The sequence below is a fragment of the Ranitomeya variabilis genome, chromosome 1, assembly GCF_051348905.1.
Source record: "Ranitomeya variabilis isolate aRanVar5 chromosome 1, aRanVar5.hap1, whole genome shotgun sequence".
Classification (NCBI taxonomy): domain Eukaryota; kingdom Metazoa; phylum Chordata; class Amphibia; order Anura; family Dendrobatidae; genus Ranitomeya; species Ranitomeya variabilis.
In genome coordinates this window covers 337,894,268-337,913,799 of record NC_135232.1, presented here as the reverse complement: position 1 = coordinate 337,913,799, position 19,532 = coordinate 337,894,268, and the positions used below count along the sequence as shown (strand labels likewise).

General features: G+C 41.4%; 1 protein-coding gene across 1 annotated transcript in view; it reads right to left on the bottom strand.

Moving 5' to 3' along the window:
* Positions 1–2,172: 2,172 nt before the first annotated feature.
* PSME1 (proteasome activator subunit 1) overlaps positions 2,173–19,532 on the bottom strand; it is a 45,174-nt gene continuing 27,814 nt past the window's right edge. Inside the window, exons 9-11 of the mRNA XM_077299488.1 lie at positions 18,887–18,941; positions 4,339–4,425; positions 2,173–2,405 (exon numbers count right to left, since the gene is read on the bottom strand). Of these exons, the coding sequence (XP_077155603.1) occupies positions 2,325–2,405; positions 4,339–4,425; positions 18,887–18,941 (223 nt within the window). The 3' untranslated portion in view covers positions 2,173–2,324. The remainder of the gene's footprint in view (positions 2,406–4,338; positions 4,426–18,886; positions 18,942–19,532) is intronic.

Below are 19,532 nucleotides of genomic sequence, written 5' to 3'. Positions count from 1 at the left end.
CAGCGATACCTCATTTTTATCATTTTTTTATGTTTTGGCGCTTTTATACGATAAACTATTTTATAGAAAAAATAATTATTTTTGCATCGCTTTATTCTGAGGACTATAACTTTTTTATTTTTTCGTTGATGATGCTGTATGGTGGCTGTTTTTTTGCGGGACAAGATGGCGTTTTCAGTGGTACCATGGTTATTTATTTCCGTCTTTTTGATCGCGTGCTATTCCACTTTTTGTTCGGCGGTATGATAATAAAGAGTTGTTTTTTGCCTAGTTTTTTTTTTTTTTACGGTGTTCACTGAAGGGGTTTACTAGTGGGACAGTTTTATAGGTTGGGTCGTTACGGGCGTGGCGATACTAAATGTGTGTACTTTTATTGTTTGTTTTTTTAATCTAGATAAAGGAATGTATTTATTGGAACAATATTTTTTTTTATTATTTTTATTTATTTAGGATTTTTTTTTTTTTACTTTTTTTACTTTGCCCCAGGGTGGGCATCACAGTAAAGTGACAGATCACTGATCTGATATGCACAGCCGGGAGACTTCCCGGCGCCTGCTCTGAGCAGGCGCTGTGAAGCCACCTCCCTGCAGGACCCGGATGCAGCCCCACGGCCATTTTGGATCCGGGGCTTGCAGGGAGGAGACGCTCGGTACAAGGTGAGCACATCGTCTTGTACCGATCGTCTCAGGGAAGCACGCAGGGAGCCCCCTCCCTGCGCAATGCTTCCCTATACCGCCGGAACACTGCGATCATGTTTGATCGCAGTGTGCCGGGGGTTAATGTGCCGGGGGCGGTCCGTGACCGCTCCTGGCACATAGTGCCGGATGTCAGCTGCGATAGTCAGCTGACACCCGGCCGCGATCGGCCGCGCTCCCCCCGTGAGCGTGGCTGATCGCGCTGGACGTACTATTCCGTCCTTGGGAAGTAGGGCCCACCCCACATGGACGGAATAGTACGTCCAATGGCAGAAAGGGGTTAAAAACCCCTTTAATGATACTGGTTGTATGTTTGGGGGTCATTGTTCTACTGCGGAATAAATTTGGAGCTAATTGATGACTCTCAGATGGTATTGCATGATGGAGAATTATCTGCCTGTATTTCTCCGCATTGAGGGTTCCGAGAAGTGGCCATTATTGAATACTATAGATGCATTGGTCAGTAAAGGAAACTTAATGCAGCAGATGAAAGACACATCATGCTTACTTCTTTTTAATTTGGAAGATGTCGAGCTGACAATCGTCAGTAACCAAATACATCTATCTGCTGTTCAGAAAAGTTTGAGCAGAAGTGTTCTTTACAGAAAATTTTCACGTAAAAAACAGTTATTCAACATGGAAACAAGGCCAAGTGACTCAACTCTGCATGAAAACATTGGAACTGGGGTACATAAATATGTCAGCAGGTGCTATGTGTATGTTTGTTCACCAAAGGGCTGGAGAGTAATAGGCTGAGTGTCTACAGACAACAGTGAGACACGTTGGAGGTTGCTTGCAAGTCTGGAGCTGCATTTCAGCAAGTGGAGTTAAGGATTTGGTAAAGATTAATGGAGTCAATAAAGAACAATTCAGGCAGATGATTGTACACCATGCAGTACCATCAGGGAGGCATTTGACTGGCTCATCGTTTATTCTGCAGCAAGACAACGACCCCCAAACATGCATCCAATGTTATTAAGAACTATGCATAAAGAGCAACAACATGTCCTGGAAATTGTCTTAATCTAAACATCATCAAGTCTTTATGTGATTACATGTACAGACAGAAGAATGTATGCAACCTTCAATCCACGGAGGATCTGTGGTTGGTTTTCCCAAGATATTTGGAGCAACCAGCCCTTGATACTTTGATGCGGTCTTGAAGACAGAAGGTGGTCACACCAAATATTGATTTGATTTAGATTTCGCTCTTGTTCATTGCACTTTGCATTTTTATTAATTAATACAAATAAATGATCACTTCTGCCTTTGAAAGCATTCTTACATTGCAACAATTTTTTTTTCCACAGCTGCCTAAAACTATTACACAGTACTGTATGTGTACATATCCATAAACTAGTGTATATAAGCTGTATCTATATACCTTACACTTGCCTGTTTATCCAGTTACATTACTATATTGCACATATACAATGTGAGATTTTATTTATTGTTACAGACCATATTGAAACCTCGGTTCTCAAACCATTGATATATTTATTGATTTTGCTTCAAAGTATTTCATTGCACATGAATTGTGAAATAAAAAAAATGCAACTCTACATCTGCAAATATATTCTGTGACAATGTCATGTCTAAGAATAAGAATGAACGGTGCAGGAAATGCATTTAATAGACGAGCCTCTTGCTGTCTCCACGAGGTTTTTTAATCTTGCTGTAATTTTTGAAAATTATATCACATAGCGCAGCCTGAAGAAAGAAAGAAATCATGTCAGCAAAAAAGAAACGTACCACACCAAGTAATCTGCCTAGGTAAAGTCGTCAGTTTTAGTTAGAGCTGAATTATCGTCACACTGCTTAAGGGCAGCATAGTGTGTATATATGTATATATATATACAGTTAGGTCCATATATATTTGGACAGAGACAACATTTTTCTAATTTTGGTTATAGACATTACCACAATGAATTTTAAACAAAACAATTCAGATGCAGTTGAAGTTCAGACTTTCAGCTTTCATTTGAGGGTATCCACAATAAAATTGGATGAAGGGTTTAGGAGTTTCAGCTCCTTAACATGTGCGACCCTGTTTTTAAAGGGACCAAAAGTAATTGGACAATTGACTCCAAGGCTATTTCATGAACAGGTGTGGGCAATCCCTTCGTTATGTCATTCTCAATTAAGCAGATAAAAGGCCTGCAGTTGATTTGAGATGTGGTGCTTGCATTTGGAAGGTTTTGCTGTGAAGTAAACATGCGGTCAAAGGAGCTCTCCATGCAAGTGAAACAAGCCATCCTTAAGCTGCGAAAACAGAAAAAAACAAGCCGAGAAATTGCTACAATATTAGGAGTGGCAAAATCTACAGTTTGGTACATCCTGAGAAAGAAAGAAAGCACTGGTGAACTCATCAATGCAAAAAGACCTGGGCGTCCACGGAAGACAACAGTGGTGGAGGATAGAAGAATAATCTCCATGGTGAAGAGAAACCCCTTCACAACAGCCAACCAAGTGAACAACACTCTCCAGGAGGTCGGCGTATCAATATCCAAATCTACCATAAAGAGAAGACTGCATGAAAGTAAATACAGAGGGTTCACTGCACGGTGCAAGCCACTCACAAGCATCAAGAATAAAGAGGCTAGACTGGACTATGCTAAAAAACATCTAAAAAAAAGCCAGCACAGTTCTGGAAGAACATTCTTTGGACAGATGAAACCATGATCAACCTCTACCAGAATGATGGAAAGAGAAAAGTATGGCGAAGGCGTGGTACAGCTCATGATCCAAAGCATACCACATCATCTGTAAAACATGGCAGAGGCAGTGTGATGGCTTGGGCATGCATGGCTGCCAGTGGCACTGGGTCACTAGTGTTTATTGATGATGTGACACAGGACAGAAGCAGCCGAATGAACTCTGAGGTATTCAGAGCCATACTGTGTGCTCAGATCCAGCCAAATGCAGCCAAACTGATTGGTCGTCGTTTCATCCTACAGATAGACAATGACCCAAAACATGAAGCCAAAGCAACCCAGGAGTTTATTAAAGCAAAGAAGTGGAATATTCTTGAATGGCCACGTCAGTCACCTGATCTCAACCAAATTGAGCATGCATTTCACTTGTTAAAGACTAAACTTCAGACAGTAAGGCCCACAAACAAACAGCAACTGAAAACCACCGCAGTGAAGGCCTGGCAGAGCATCAAAAAGGAGGAAACACAGCGTCTGGTGATGTCCATGAGTTCAAGACTTCAGGCAGTCATTGCCAGCCAAGGGTTTTCAACCAAGTACTAAAAATGAACATTTTATTTAAAATTATTGAATCTGTCCAATTACTTTTGGTCCTTTTAAAAACAGGGTGGCACATGTTAAGGAGCTGAAACTCTTAAACCCTTCATCCGATTTTAATGTGGATACCCTCAAATGAAAGCTGAAAGTCTGAACTTCAACTGCATCTGAATTGTTTTGTTTAAAATTCATTGTGGTATTGTCTATAACCAAAAGTAGAAAAATGTTGTCTCTGTCCAAATATATATGGACCTAACTGTATGTATTTATGTATGTATGTGTGTGTATATATATATGTATGTGTGTGTATATATATATATATATATATATATATATATATATATATATATATATATGTCTGTACTAAGACAAAACCCCACTCCTGCAATACTCACATAAAAGTTCCTTATCTCCAAAGCTGTGATTCGGAGCTCAGAATATTGGGATTCATCCAGCTGCTGAACTAGCGCTCGATAATCACCCTAAAAAAAGAATCTTCAGTCATTATTAGGACCAAGACAACTGTCCTGGTGATATAAAAATCATTGTATTGTATTCTAATTTAGAATATAAAATAACTTAGAGGGATTCTCCATTAATAGCAAAATAACAGTATCAAGACCAATCATTATAAAAAAAAAATGTAATACCTTTAATTAGCAAATCACATTTGTCTACGAAGGTAATCACTATAGAATTAAAATGGCTGCCGTCTTTTTACATTGACAAAAATATGTCCTAGATTTGTAAATAGAGGTGCCTGTGAATATATGCAGTAGGAAAATTGCCAATGCTGTGACCAAGAGATAAGTGTTACCATGTATTCTCAAGCTATCTCCAGGTCAGTCATTCAACATTTAGAAAGCCAGGGTGGACAGCTTCTTATCTCAGCACCTCTGGTATCTTCAGTATTATATCGAAACGACATGGTTGTCAGCACTGTGAGCAGACTCTTCCTACCCTAGCATACCTGCTATCTTCAGTATTAGATCAGAATGACAGAGTAGACAGCAGTGTCACCAATCTCATCTTTCCTGTGCACACCTAGTTTCTCTAGTATTAAATCAGACAGGGTGAGAGCAGCTTCTTCCTACCTCACCATCCCTGGTATCTCCAGGGATCAGATCAGATTTCAGGGTAGACAGCAGTGTGAGCAGCCTCTTCTTACCTCAGCATTCCTGCCTGTATCTCCACTATTAGATCATATAGATAGTGTGAGCAGCTTGTTCTTACCTCGGGACCCCTGCTTTCTTCAATATTAGACCAGAACATCTATGGTGAGCACATCTTCCTACACAAAAGGGAGGGGAGCAGAGCTTTCTACTGCACATGCTCACGGTCAACTACCCTATAAACCAGTGGCCCCCAACCTTTCTTACCTCGAAAGCCACATTCATCTATGATGAAGGGTCATAAGCAACTTCCAGAAGCCCCTGAGTAATGACATACAGCTCCTGCTTCTACCACAGTAGTGAAACCCAGAGCCCCAATTGTCAGTATAATGACAACCAACGCTTTCCCATAGAAATCACAAAGAGTCTGAGTATACTGAATGAGAGTCTGGATGTAAATATACACATGAAGCACTTGCATCAAGCTTCACCTCTTATGACTGGCAGTATCATCCTATTTCCAGCCTACTTATTTATCATCGCTAAACCCCCAAGACCAGCATATGCACATCCAGATCTGCACTTCTGTGTGGGGCTACTCACAAAAGTCACCATCTGGAGACCTGCTTTTCATAACTGTTAGAACTGGTGCTAATATAACAAGCTAAAAACTCGGCACTCAGACTTAACTTAACCCTGCTGTTCTGTTTAGATTTCACATACACTTGTACTGTTCCCGGTCATTTTTGACCGTCCTTATAAAATAATCATTTTTAGCTAATCTAAGTGGTTTTTTTAAACAGTTTTGGCACTATTATATTGCTTGTGAAGATGGTTGTTCAAATACCAGAAAAAAAAATAAATACAAAGCTTGTTTTATATTTTTTTTATATCCAAAAGGGAACATGGTATTTTTTCGATTTTTGTAAAAATTGATTATTTTTGCAGATAAAAAAAAAATCTTGATCTAAATGTTAACTATAAGTAATAATATCAAACATTATGTAGATATACTTTTTTCAAAGGCAAAAAAAAAAAAAAAAAGCTTTTTTCTCTATAAAATGGCAAAAAACGTTGTTTTTTATACACTTATACTGTTCCCGGTCATTTTTGACCGGACCTAACAAAGTTGTGATTTGTACCTAATTCAAGTGTTATTTGATTACCTGTTGCATTGTTTTACTGTATGTGAACATGGTTTTCAATAATCAGATGAAAAATTAAATCAAAAACTTTTATTTTTTGAATCAAATAAATTAACATTTATGTACAGTGTAATACTGTACAACCAGCAAACACATGGAAAATCAGAAAATCATGATTTACAATATGAAATGTTGACAACTGAATGGAACTAGATCTATATGAACAGCAGGGTAAATAAAAACCAGTGAAATAAATTGCGCATAGCTATACTGGAAGCGAATCCGTCGGCTGTATCGCAACTTGAAAATGTTGGTATGTGTAAATCTGTTCTGACCAAAAGTAGTCAGATACATTGATAAATAGTAGTAGGTGCAATATATAGTTCAAAATGAGGTGATAGCACCTTTATTTTTGTCAAAAATTGTCTAGAGAGCTGAATAAAGGCCTATCGGTCATTTTTGACCGAACAGTACAAGTGTAAAAAAAATTGTACCAAATAAAGTAAACAAAAATTAGAAAAAAAAAAAATTCCCACAGAGAGTACCCCCCTAATGACGAAAAGTCAGGGAGCCTCAAGTCTCAGAATCACACGCTGAATTTTTATAACATTATAGAATTTCAAAAACGGTCATTTTTGACCTAACAGAACAGCAGGGTTAATCAGATACAGTGATTTAATGGTGTCCACGGTAAGTAACAGAAGAAACATTTCGGTCCTATAGCCGGACCTTCATCAGTCACAATATTTATATTGTGACTGATGAAGGTCCGGCTATAGGACCGAAACGTTTCTTCTGTTACTTACCATGGACACCATTAAATCACTGTGTCTGAATTAAGTTATGTCTGAGTGCCGAGTTTTTTGCTATTATTCATGGTATTGGAACCTACTCTGGCACCTCTCCAACGGCTGTGCACGCTTTTATTCTTAAATATAACAAGCTGGCATACATCTGTGAGGCACACATCACGGGCCCGCAAGTCACAGGTTGAGGACAGCTGTTATAAGCATTGTAGGACACTACTGTCAGAGGTAACAAAATGGTGAACATTTTAATTGCTGATTAAAGGTATTAAGGAATTTATTTATAATGATATTTCCTTTAGTTACTTGTATCTATTCCCTTTAAAAGGAAGCCATCATCAGAAAACACGTTTTTGTGTCAAATGTATTGTTTCATTATTTTTTACAATGTTTTTTTTTTACCATTTCAGAATCAGTATTAAAAATTAAAAAACAGAAATCTTGCAATTTTCTTACTGGTCATTATGGCTGTGTAATCTTTCACTTTTGTTGTTTCAGGAAAGAACGCATGTACATAGCTACAATGGTCAGACCCTTACCCTATATTTTGTATTCAAGCATCTAATGAGCCCGGCAAAGGATATTATGAAGGGAAAGGACTGGGGACAGGTGTGACATTGCCAATTGTGAATGCTGGATGCTTTATCAGCTGTATGATATTGCTTATCATTAATCCTGCCTCTAATAATATGTAGCCTTGCAGAAAACGCTTCCTGAAAGTACAGTGGGTATGGAAAGTATTCAGACCTCTTTAAATATTTCACTCTTTGTTTCATTGAAGCCATTTGGTAAATTCAAAAAAGTTCATTTTTTTCTCATTAATGTACACTCTGCACCCCATCTTGACTGAAAAAAAACAGAAATGTAGAAATGTTTGCATATTTATTAAAAAAGAAAAAGTGAAATATCACATGGTCATAAGTATTCAGACCCTTTGCTCAGACACTAATATTTAAGTTACATGCTGTCCATTCCCTTGTGATCCTCCTTGAGATAGTTCTACTCGTTCATTGGAGTCCAGCTATGTTTAATTAAACTGATAGGACTTGATTTGGAAAGGCACATGTCTATATAAGACCTCACAGTACATGTTAGACCAAATGAGAATCATGAGGTCAAAGGAACTAGCCAAGGAGCTCAGAGACAGAATTGTGGCAAGGCACAGGTTAAAAAACAATTTCTGCAGTACTTAAGGTTCCTAAGAGCACAATGGCCTCCATAATGCTTAAATGGAAGAAGTTTGGGACCACCAGAAGTCCAGCCAAACTGAGCGATCGTGGGAGAAGAGCCTTGGTGAAAGAGGTAAAGAAGAACCCCAAGATCACTGTGGCTGAGCTCCAGAGATGCAGTAGGGGGATGGGAGAAAGTTCCACAAAAATGCAGCTTTTTGAAGTCAACTATCAGTGCAGCCCTCTACCAGTCGGGCCTTTATGGCAGAGTGGCCCGACGGAAGCCTCTCCTCAGTGCAAGACGTATGAAAGCCTGCATAGAGTGTGCTAAAAAACACATGACAGACTCCCAGGCAATGAGAAATAAGATTCTCTGGTCTGTTCAGAGAAAAGAGGGAGACACAAAAGCGCAAATAGGGTCTTATCAAACGTTACAGAAAGTTGCCCACAAAGAGAACTACTCACCTGGTGAGATTGAAGGAAGGACATATATTAATGGCGGCTGCTGCAGATCCACAGGTCAGTGCAGGACCTGATTGAAACACACAGGTAGGAAAAAAGGATCATCCCCGCGCTGCTGCAAGAAGAATTCCAAAAATTGTAGAGGTTTCAACGTGGTTTATTCTATGCCTTTCAGAGTTCAGGTGACCCCCTTCATCAGGACATACTACAAATATTGTACAATATTGGTACAATATTTGTGGTATGTCCTGATGAAGGGGTCACCTGAACCCTGAAACGCGTAGAATAAACCACGTTGAAACCTCTACAATTTTTGGAATTCTTCTTGTGGCAGCGCGGGGATGATCCTTTTTTCCTACCTAAGTGTGTATTCTCTGGTCTGATGAGACGAAGATAGACCTTTTTGGTGATAATTCTAAGCGGTATGTGTGGAGAAAACCAGGCACTTCTCATCACCTGCCCAATACAATTCCAACAGTGAAACTGTCAAGGTGAAAATATATATCTTTATACCTTTTTGTACTTTTATATAATCTTATACTGTGAAACAATAAGTTTTTCCTATGCTTGCAGATATAACTGTATTTAAAATGGCTGCCAGTATTCACCTTTACCCTAGTTTTCGTCTCTGAGGGAAGAAGTATCATTTCTTCTGAAATTGAAACTTCAGGAATGTGAAGAAAGGAGGATTCGCCAGGAAATATCAGAACAAATCAGAAAGGACTGAATACTAGACATATACTGCTTAAACCCCGCCTATTGCATTCCTTTTTGTAGAACAATATAGTACTGTGTATTTGGAAATAAACGCAGTTGTTGTGATCGTTGCTGACACTTGTGGACGCACGGGCATCAACTGAGATTGAACCAGCTATTTGTCTGACTCATTCTTACCCTGTACCAGATGCTCTGCACACACTTTAATTTGGAATGACTGGTGAATGAGGGTTATTGTCGTGACGACCCCGACAATTTGGTGCGACCAACGTGGGGCGTGGCCAGCGATCCGAGACCCCCTGGACCCATCCCTGGACGTCCGTGGACGACACCCGTAGTGGCTGACCTCGAGGACTGATCACCCTCCAAACACGGTAAGTGGAGATCATATACTTTGTATGTGTCACACTTGCTAGTGTCTCAGCCGTTATTGGTTTGTCTGTGGTCTCCTTGGGTCTGAGGAGTGACCGGTCGAGTGGTGAGACCGAGCGCGATCCCGTGCCACGCTCCGAACCAGCAACTGAGAGACGTCGCATCCTGCGCGTCCTCGTGTACACCACACCTCCTCCACCGGTCATTGTACTCCATTCAACCACCCTACCCGTGACTATTGTTTAGTAGTGAAGTGGAGTGAAAGATTGAGCACGTTGTAGATTGCGGGGCTGCTTAGAGAAAGGATTAGGAGACGCAGCCTCTGTGATATTGTACCAACTAGGTAATTCAAGACGTCCCGAGAGGGGACCACCTGTATTTCTGTGGAGGGCTCTCACTAGGAGACCGCCTCCCGACTGTTTAGAATATCGTGACAGGATAGACTGTTAATCACTGTTGTTCAGGTTAGGGACAGGAAATATTGAGCGCAAGGCTCTTTTCCTTATACGTTGAGCGAGAGGTTCCGTATTTTAGGACACAGTGTTGTTATCGCTGTCAGCGATCCTGAGCTGCAGCAGGGCGCATTATTCTGTGAAAAGATGTTGCGTCTCTTAAAGCAGAAGAAGTCCGTGCCCCACAAGTTAAATGAGGATGCTGTGGAAGTCAAGACAATAGTAGAGTCACGGGAGGGAAATAAGGCAGTCAAGAATGTTGAGAGGTTGTATAAGCATGTAGGATTGCCCTCGTCAGGGAGATTGCAACCGTCTATATGGCGCAATCTCATAGAAAATAAAAGGGGCATGTTGAAAGATAAAGGATTGTGAGAACAAGCGCAAGCTCATTTATGAGTTACGCGAGGCTTAAAGAACGAAGCATGGAAAGAGGTTGATGGAGAGGGAGGATCAGAGGAATGCTTTGTAGAAATTAAGTCTGAGAACTGCTGTATTTCGTATCTGTGTTAAAGTTTTCTAAAATACCCGATGGGAGGGGTCACGCGGCTGCGCTATTGTTTCCTCCTTTCTCTGTGTAGAGGAATGCTGTGATTTTTCTTATCTCTGTGTCCCTGAAAAGGAGGGGGCAGCATGTGGCTGCTCTCTCTCTCTCTCTCTCTGTATTTTCTTGGTGTAGTACGCGCTGGTAGATCTGTGTTTTGTTTAAAGCGACAATATTGTTTTGAAGTACAAAGAAATATTGTAAATTGAAAGTGAAATCTAGTGCCTAGTTTTAGAAGGAAATTTGTAAGTGATTGTTTGATTATCAGTGTAATTGAAAGATTGGTAAAGGATTCACCTGCTTCAAGTTGAGTGATTGTGATTGATATAGCAAGTGAATAAATGGTGTCTGAGAGAGTGCAGCAGGATGAAAGTAAGGTGTATTATGAATGTTTTGATGCTTAAAAGTCCAACTATGACTGACACATTACTGCTATGGTCATACCTTTGTATAACCAGAGACCCAGACAAGACAGATGGACTGTGGTCAGACAAACCCAGACTGGAGAAATACTTGTATGATCTGTGCTGCAACCCGACCTAAGAGAATTGCACTGAATCCTGTCCAGACAAGATCACATGTAGTGATATAAGAAGCTGACACAGGATTGTGGTTGGTGGATAGTGGGGACATTAACTTTTGGGAGTAGGCTGACAGTAATCCTTTTGGGAAGGAGCTGTAGACCAGCATGTCATGTCACCCCCACCACCAGAGAACCAACCACATCAGGTAGGATAAAACAGATACAGGAGTATTATCCCTGGAGGCCCTCTGACTAGCTAGCTACGCTAAAACAATTGGCTGACCCTGAGAACCAACCTTTCCCATTTTTCAGATAAAGACAATATGATGGATGTATAAGTGCACCTGGGCAGGCCTAGGGAGTTAGTGAGCACAAAAGCAGGTGACTTGCTAGGACACATACAGATGTGACAAAAGGAGAGAGTGTGGAGATGTACTTTGGACAGTTACAGCTGAAATGGGAAGACATGGGGTACAGTCCAGTAAACCCACTTGATGTTAAAGTATTGGTAAATACATTCATTGACGGTATGACCAAAGACTTACGAGATGCAAATACAGAGATCTGTTGCTTCTTACAGCGGCCGCTTGGATACAGTGGCAAGAGGAAGTTCCTCCTGTGTTCGGCCTGTGTTGTCTGTCCAGCTGTTGCTACACAAGTTTTCAGAGATTGTTTTGGATCACCCACTGACGGTCCATACCCCACATGATGTACATAGTATCCTTAACCAAGTACAACCTAGCCACCTGTCTATGGCCAGACAGCTGCGACTTCAGTGTGCTATTCTCATGCCTACTGTGACTTTGAAAAGGTGCACTGTCCTAAACCCCGCTACTCTTCTCCTAGTTCCTATGGATCCAAAGGGGGGAGGAGTAGGTGACATGAAAAAGGACACTCTTTTTCTTTTTAGAATGGATCCAGAGGAACAAGATCAGATTTCCAAACCACATGATTGTCTAGTATTGATGTCTCAGGAAACGGCTGGTTTCCCTATTGTATCTAGTGTGCCATTCCTAATGCTGATTTTGAGTTTTTTGTAGATGGATCCCGTCACCAAGATGACCAAGGACGCTTCTGTACCAGATATGCTGTGGTCTCAGAGCATGAGGTAATCAAGGCAGAGTCAATGCCAGCTCATATGTCTGCACAAGAAGCAGAGCTCAAGGCGCTCATAGAAGCGTGCAAACTAGCAGGAGGTAAGACTGTAAATATCTACACTGATTCCAGGTATGCTTTTGGCATTGCACACGATTATGGGCCTATCTGGAGAGCCAGGGCTTTCCTGACAGCAAATGGCGACCCCATTAAACATGCTGAGGCAGTCCAGCAACTTATGAATGCACTACAGATTCCCACCCAAGCAGGCATCATAAAGGTAAAGGCACATACCAAAGGCACTGATGGACGGACAAAGGGTAACGCACTGGCAGACCAGGCTGCCAAGAAAGCAGCAAGCACTCCTGTAGCCTCTAAAGTACATCACCTGGACACCCCACCATCTCCACTTGTGTCAAAAGACATCTTAGCCCGGTTACAAGAACAGGCAAGTAAGGAGGAGAAAAATAGGTGGCAAAAGATAGGGGCTTGATCTGATACCGTCACTGGGTTATGGGGGAGGGGTGAAAAGGTCAGCCTACCACAGGTACTGTACCCAATGATGGCACAGGTTCTGCACGGGAACGTGCACCACTCGAAGACGGCCATGTGTGACACCCTACAGAAACAATGGATTGCCCCCAGGTTTTCCACCTGCGCAGAAAGGCAGGTACAGAGCTGCATGATATGTGTCACACATAATCAGGGTAGGACAGTGAAAACCCCATCCAAACACACTCCCCGGCCCCTTTACCCATTCCAGAGACTGCAGATTGATTATATTCAGTTACCCAGGGTAGGGACGTATGAGTATGTGTTGGTCTGCATTGATTTATTTTCAGGTTGGCCAGAAGCCTACCCAGTTACCAAAGCTACGGCTAAGACAACGGCGAAGAAACTGATGGCTGAGATCATATGCAGGTATGGAATTCCTGAAGTCATTGAAAGCGATCAGGGTTCCCATTTTACTGGAGAGATCATGTCAGAGGTAATGGCAGCACTGGGGGTAAGTCAAGCATTGCATACTCCATACCATCCACAGAGCAGTGGAAGAGTAGAGAGACTAAATGGAACTCTTAAGCTTAAAATCCAGAAGGCAATGGCAGAGACTGGTAAACCATGGACAAAATGCCTTCCTCTAGCTTTGTTTTCAGTAAAATATACCCCAAACAGGAAGACAGGACTGTTACCGTATGAGATTCTGTTTGGCAGGAGCCCCAATCTTGGATGTTTCTTTCCACAACAGTTGCAGCTCAAGTACCAGGATTTGACTAGCTATGTGCAGGCCTTACATGGACACCTTGCCAAAGTGCATTTAACTGTCTTCAGTTCTCTTCCAGACCCAGACAAGGTTCCTGGACACTATCCCTTGGAGCCAGGAGACTGGGTAGTGATAAAGCGGTACGTCCGGAAGAGCCTGGATCCAAGATTTGATGGACCATACCAAGTGCTCCTAACCACAGCCACAGCTGTTAAGCTCGAAGGAAAGAGCACCTGGATCCACGCCTCACATTGTAAAAGAGATCGAACCAGTGTTTAGTCACAGTAGTGACTGAAGGGAAATGTTGCTGTTGTTTTTGGTCCTGGGGTTGGGGGCCATCCTCGCCCCTACCTCTTCGGCCCCTATTGTAAATAAGAATCCTGGTCCCACTATTCTCTGGGTAAACCTGACAGCCCCGGTAAATATCTGGCGATTTGATTTCTGTGATGTAGTCAAGTGCCCCGAGACTGGACGGGTGGTAGAGGGAACCATCCAGTTTTATATGTGTGTTACCAGAAATGACAACAATAATTGTTATTATTGGACAGATGCTGCCTGGAATACAGGGGATGATTGGGGATATAAACCTAGCGAAGCCATGTTCCCTAAGGATGGGACGGGTAGGAGTCTTCGTGAGAGAATGCATCTAACAGCCCTTCTGCAACCACTTAGGGGCTGTAAATGGGGTAGAAGCTGTCACCCCCTCCTCCTAAATCTTGAGAACCCCCAATCTGCTGACCTGCAGACGTTTGTACTGGGAAGACATTATAATTATGTATTTAGTAGTGGATATTATGGGAATTTAGGCCACATACAGCTCCAGGATATTAGCTTCAGACCAACCAAGGCCCCTGTTACCAGTACAGCTAAAGTAGGCCCAGGTGAGCGTTTGCAAAATGTAGTTAATGAAGTAATTCTCATTCCAGGTCTCAGTTGGCAAGAAGTTTTCTCCATAGAAACACAAACAGCCCCAAGGAAAAATCTATGGTTAGAATGGGTGAGATACAATGTAAGAGTTCAGAATATCTCTGTAGGATGTATTGCTTGTGCTGCTGCGAATACACATTTATACACACATGCATTGCTTTTTCCTGATGACAACACCACTGCTTGTGTCATGAATCTGTTGAAGGGTCTGAAGCCCACTGATTGCCCAGATTACGTCCCACTAATTCATGAGAAACCCAAACTAAAGGTCCCAGGAGAAGTAACCGTATTAGTTGATAATTACACCTGTTATAATTCCCACGACACCACAGGTACACCAGTAGGGATCTTCGAGACAGGTTTCTGCAAGGAGAACAGTTCTCTAGATACTGACTTGCTAATTAAACATACACAATATATGTATGACATTTATTGGTTATGTGGAGATGGTAAGCTCCGTCCTAGGTTGCCTAATGCCTGGACAGGTCAATGCACCCTTGTTAAACTAGCCATGCAGTTCAAGATTTTACCTTGGGATCCAGAGACACCTGATGAACCTACCAGAAAGAGGAGAAGCCTTGATCAGCTCCACATGAGTTATGAAGAAGATCCACTAGTATATATTGATGCTATTGGAGTGCCAAGGGGGGTGCCCGACCAGTTTGAAGCTCAGAATCAGATTTATGCTGGCTTTGCTTCTTTGATCCCACAGGTGCAGAGTAATAAAAATGTTGATTGGATCAATTACATATATTACAGTGAACAAAGGTTCGTCAATTTTAGCCAAGATGCCTTTCAGGGTATAGTTGAGGAACTGGGCCCTAACACTAGAATGACTCTTCAAAACCGACTAGCCCTTGATATGATCTTAGCTGAGAAAGGAGGAGTTTGTGGGATGGTAGGAGAAGAATGTTGTACCTATATCCCTCAGAACTCTGGAGTGAATGGGAAAACCATGATAGCCCTTAAAAAGATAACTGGGTTGGCAGCAGAATTGAAAACTAATGCTGGAGTAGACACATCTTTCTTTTCCGGCTGGTTGGGTGGGCTCAAGGGATTCCTTCAACAAGCTTGTTTGGTACTGATTGCCCTCCTTATAATTGGATCGATAATTTTCTGTTGTGTTATTCCCTTGTATAAAAAGGTTATTGCCAAAGCAATTCCGACTGGCACCTTCCTCAATCAAGAAGTAGATCCACTAGAGTACGATGATACTGATCCAGGGGAGATCCCTAAGTATATCCCCCTCAAGAGAGTAGACAAAACCCCCTATTCTCAGATGATACTAAGAGACCTAGTTTAGGGACAGCGGGAGAACTCCATGTGAGGTTAGTGAAGGGTTCAGCTGCCTGGAGGCCTCTCAAAAGGGGAGAGCTTCTGAGGTGTCTGAATGAAGAAATCCACTTCCCCTTTCCCCATCACATGGACAGTCTCGAAGGATCTTTCTTTAAGGGAAAAACTTAGTGTTTAGGGGGGATTGTTAAGGTGAAAATATATATCTTTATACCTTTTTGTACTTTTATATAATCTTATACTGTGAAACAATAAGTTTTTCCTATGCTTGCAGATATAACTGTATTTAAAATGGCTGCCAGTATTCACCTTTACCCTAGTTTTCGTCTCTGAGGGAAGAAGTATCATTTCTTCTGAAATTGAAACTTCAGGAATGTGAAGAAAGGAGGATTCACCAGGAAATATCAGAACAAATCAGAAAGGACTGAATACTAGACATATACTGCTTAAACCCCGCCTATTGCATTCCTTTTTGTAGAACAATATAGTACTGTGTATTTGGAAATAAACACAGTTGTTGTGATCGTTGCTGACACTTGTGGACGCACGGGCATCAACTGAGATTGAACCAGCTATATGTCTGACTCATTCTTACCCGGTACCAGATGCTCTGCACACACTTTAATTTGGAATGACTGGTGAATGAGGGTTATTGTCGTGACGACCCCGACAAAACATGGTGGTGGCAGCATCATGCTATGGGGGTGTTTTTCAGCTGCAGGGACAGGACGACTGGTTGCCATTGAAGGAAACATGATTGTGGCCAAGTACATACACTGTGTTCCAAATTATTATGCAAATTGGATTTAAGTGTCACAAAGGTTTAATTGTTTTGTTTTTCAAATAAACTCGTGGATGGTATTGTGTCTCGGGGCTCAATGAATCACTGAAATCAATCTTAAGCACATGTGATAATTAGTTTTCCAGGTGATTCTAATTAAAGGAAAACTACTTAAAAATGATGTTCCACACTATTAAGCAGGTCACAGGTTTCAAGCAATATGAGAAATAAAAAGGATCTCTCTGCTGCTGAAAAGCGTTAAATAGTTCAATGCCTTGGACAAGGTATGAAAAAATTAGATATTTCACGAAAACTTAAGAGTGATCATCATACTCTGATGAGATTTGTGACTAAAACAGAGCACAGACAGAGTTCATGCAGATAAAGGCATAATGAGGAAGGTTTCTGCCAGACAAATTTATTGGATTAAGAGAGCAGCTGCCAAAATACCATTACAAAGCAGCAAACAGTTATTTGAAGCTGCTGGTGCGTCTGGAGTCCCTCGAACCTCAAGGTGTAGGATCCTTCAAAGGCTTGCTGTGGTGCATAAACCTACTATTCGGCCACTCCTAAACAGTGTTCACAAGCAGAAACGGTTGCAGTGGGCCCAGACATACATGAAGACCAATTTTCAAACAGTCTTGTTTACTGATGAGTGTCGAGCAACCCTGGACGGTCCAGACGGATGGAGTAGTGGATGGTTGGTGGATGGCTACCATGTCCCAACAAGGCTGCGACGTCAGCGAGGTGGAGGAGTCATGTTTTGGGCTGGAATCATGGGGAAACAGCTGGTAGGGCCCTTTAAGGTTCCTGAAGGTGTGAAAATGACCTCAGCAAAGTAAATAGAGTTTCTGACTGACAACTTTCTTCCATGGTCTAAAAAGCAGAAACGTGCCTTCAGGAGCAAAATCATCTTCATGCATGACAATGAATACCTCTGAGTAATTGGCTGCTATGGGCATAAAAGGAGATAAACTCATGGTGTGGCCACCATCTTCCCCTGACCTCAACCCTATAGAGAACCTTTGGAGTATCATCAAACAAAAGATCTATGAGGGTGGGAGGCAGTTCACATCAAAACAGCAGCTCTGGGAGGCTATTCTGACTTCATGCAAAAAAATACAAGCAGAAACTCTCCAAAAACTCACAAGTTCAATGGATGCAAGAATTGTGAAGGTGTCCAAAGAAGGGGTCCTATGTTAACATGTAACTTGGCCTGTTAGGATGTTTTGGAGTTAAATAGCTTTTTTGTTCAGTGACTGTGACCTCCTAATGCTGCAAATTCCACAAATGAGCATTTTCAGTTCTTTAAAACATATCAAATGTTTAGAAATACTACTGTGCCTAATAATTTGGAACAGTGCATTTTGAGTTTTTATTCATTTTGGAGATTATACTGTTATCATTGGGAGGTTTCTTCAATAAAATTTGATGTGTACTGTAATGGGTGATTACTTTTATTAGACTGACTGTCATTTGCACCGACCCTTTAGGAAAATCCGAGAAAAATGTCATTTGCATAATAATTTGGAACATAGTGTAGATATCCTGGATGAGTGCTCTGGACCTCAGACTTGGCAGCAGGTTCACCTTCCAAGAAGACAATGACCCTAAGCACACAGCTAAAATAACAGAGGAGTGGCTTCATAACAACTCTGTGACCATTCTTGACTGGCCCAGCCAGAGCCCTGACCTAAACCCTATTGAGCTTCTCTGGAGAGACCTGAAAATGGCTGTCCACCAACGTTTACCAACCGACCTGACGGATCAGGAGAGAATCTGCAAGAAAGAATGGCAGAGGATCTCCAAATCCAGGTGTGAAAAACTTGTTGCGTCATTTCCAAAAAGACTGTACTAGCTCAAAAGGGTGCTTCTACTCAATACTTAGCAAAGGGTCTGAATACTTATGACCATTCAGTTTTTCTTTTTTAATACATTTGCAAAATTTCTACACTTCTGGATGGGGTGCAGAGTGTATATTAATGAGAAAAAATGAACTTTTTTGAATTTACCAAATGGCTGCAATGAAACAAAGAGTGAAAAATTTAAAGGACTCTGAATACTTTCCGTACCCACTGTATGAGACTAAAAATTATGTACTGACAAGTGCAAGAAAAAAGTTCAACAATGACAATGGCAGGATTACTAATTTCGTTGTTTTCTATTGTGATGCAAAAAAAATATAACCAGTTATTTTAAAAATGCATGAAAAGCAAAACCAGATTAAAACAATAGGTAATTTTCTGATGACAGCTTCCCTTTAAGGACAAGCAATGCTTAGGCTTACCACATGAGGGCTTTTTGACGCTTTGGCCACTGCATCTCCTCGATCAGAAAGATATCTAAAGAAGGCAATAATAACATGATTTGAAGTTTGTCATGTTTATTCCATTCGCCATAGAAGCAGAAACATGCAGAAAGACACACACTTACACACCTTGACATACTACCAATAAGGGTATTAATAGTGTGCTGCTATGCTGGATGTACTTGTATACGCAAATTCATCAAGATCCTCTGTTGGCAGCTCCTTTTGCAATTGCCAACCAGTGATGTCATAGATGTTGTAGGATAGCGCCTACTGCATGTGTTGGGGGACACTCGCTTGGCAATGGGATTAAAGCTCACAGGAACATATTCTCACAAAAACAGTCTATTCCAGTTTATTTAAACATCATAAACCGCACCGTAGGCCATGTTGCACATCAAAGAGCTAACACATAGTCCATAGCACTTCATATTATACGGCTTTAACTCGCAGTCACTAAACACGCCGAACCTCTTTGTCCAACAGGCACCAACAGACATAATTAAGTTGCAGTCTCTAAACATGCTGGACCTTACTTCATCCAGTTACCATGGGTGACCGCACAGTTCATTAACTAACCCTCGTCAGTGCACACAGTTCCCCTAACTCTTGGTTACCTTCCTGG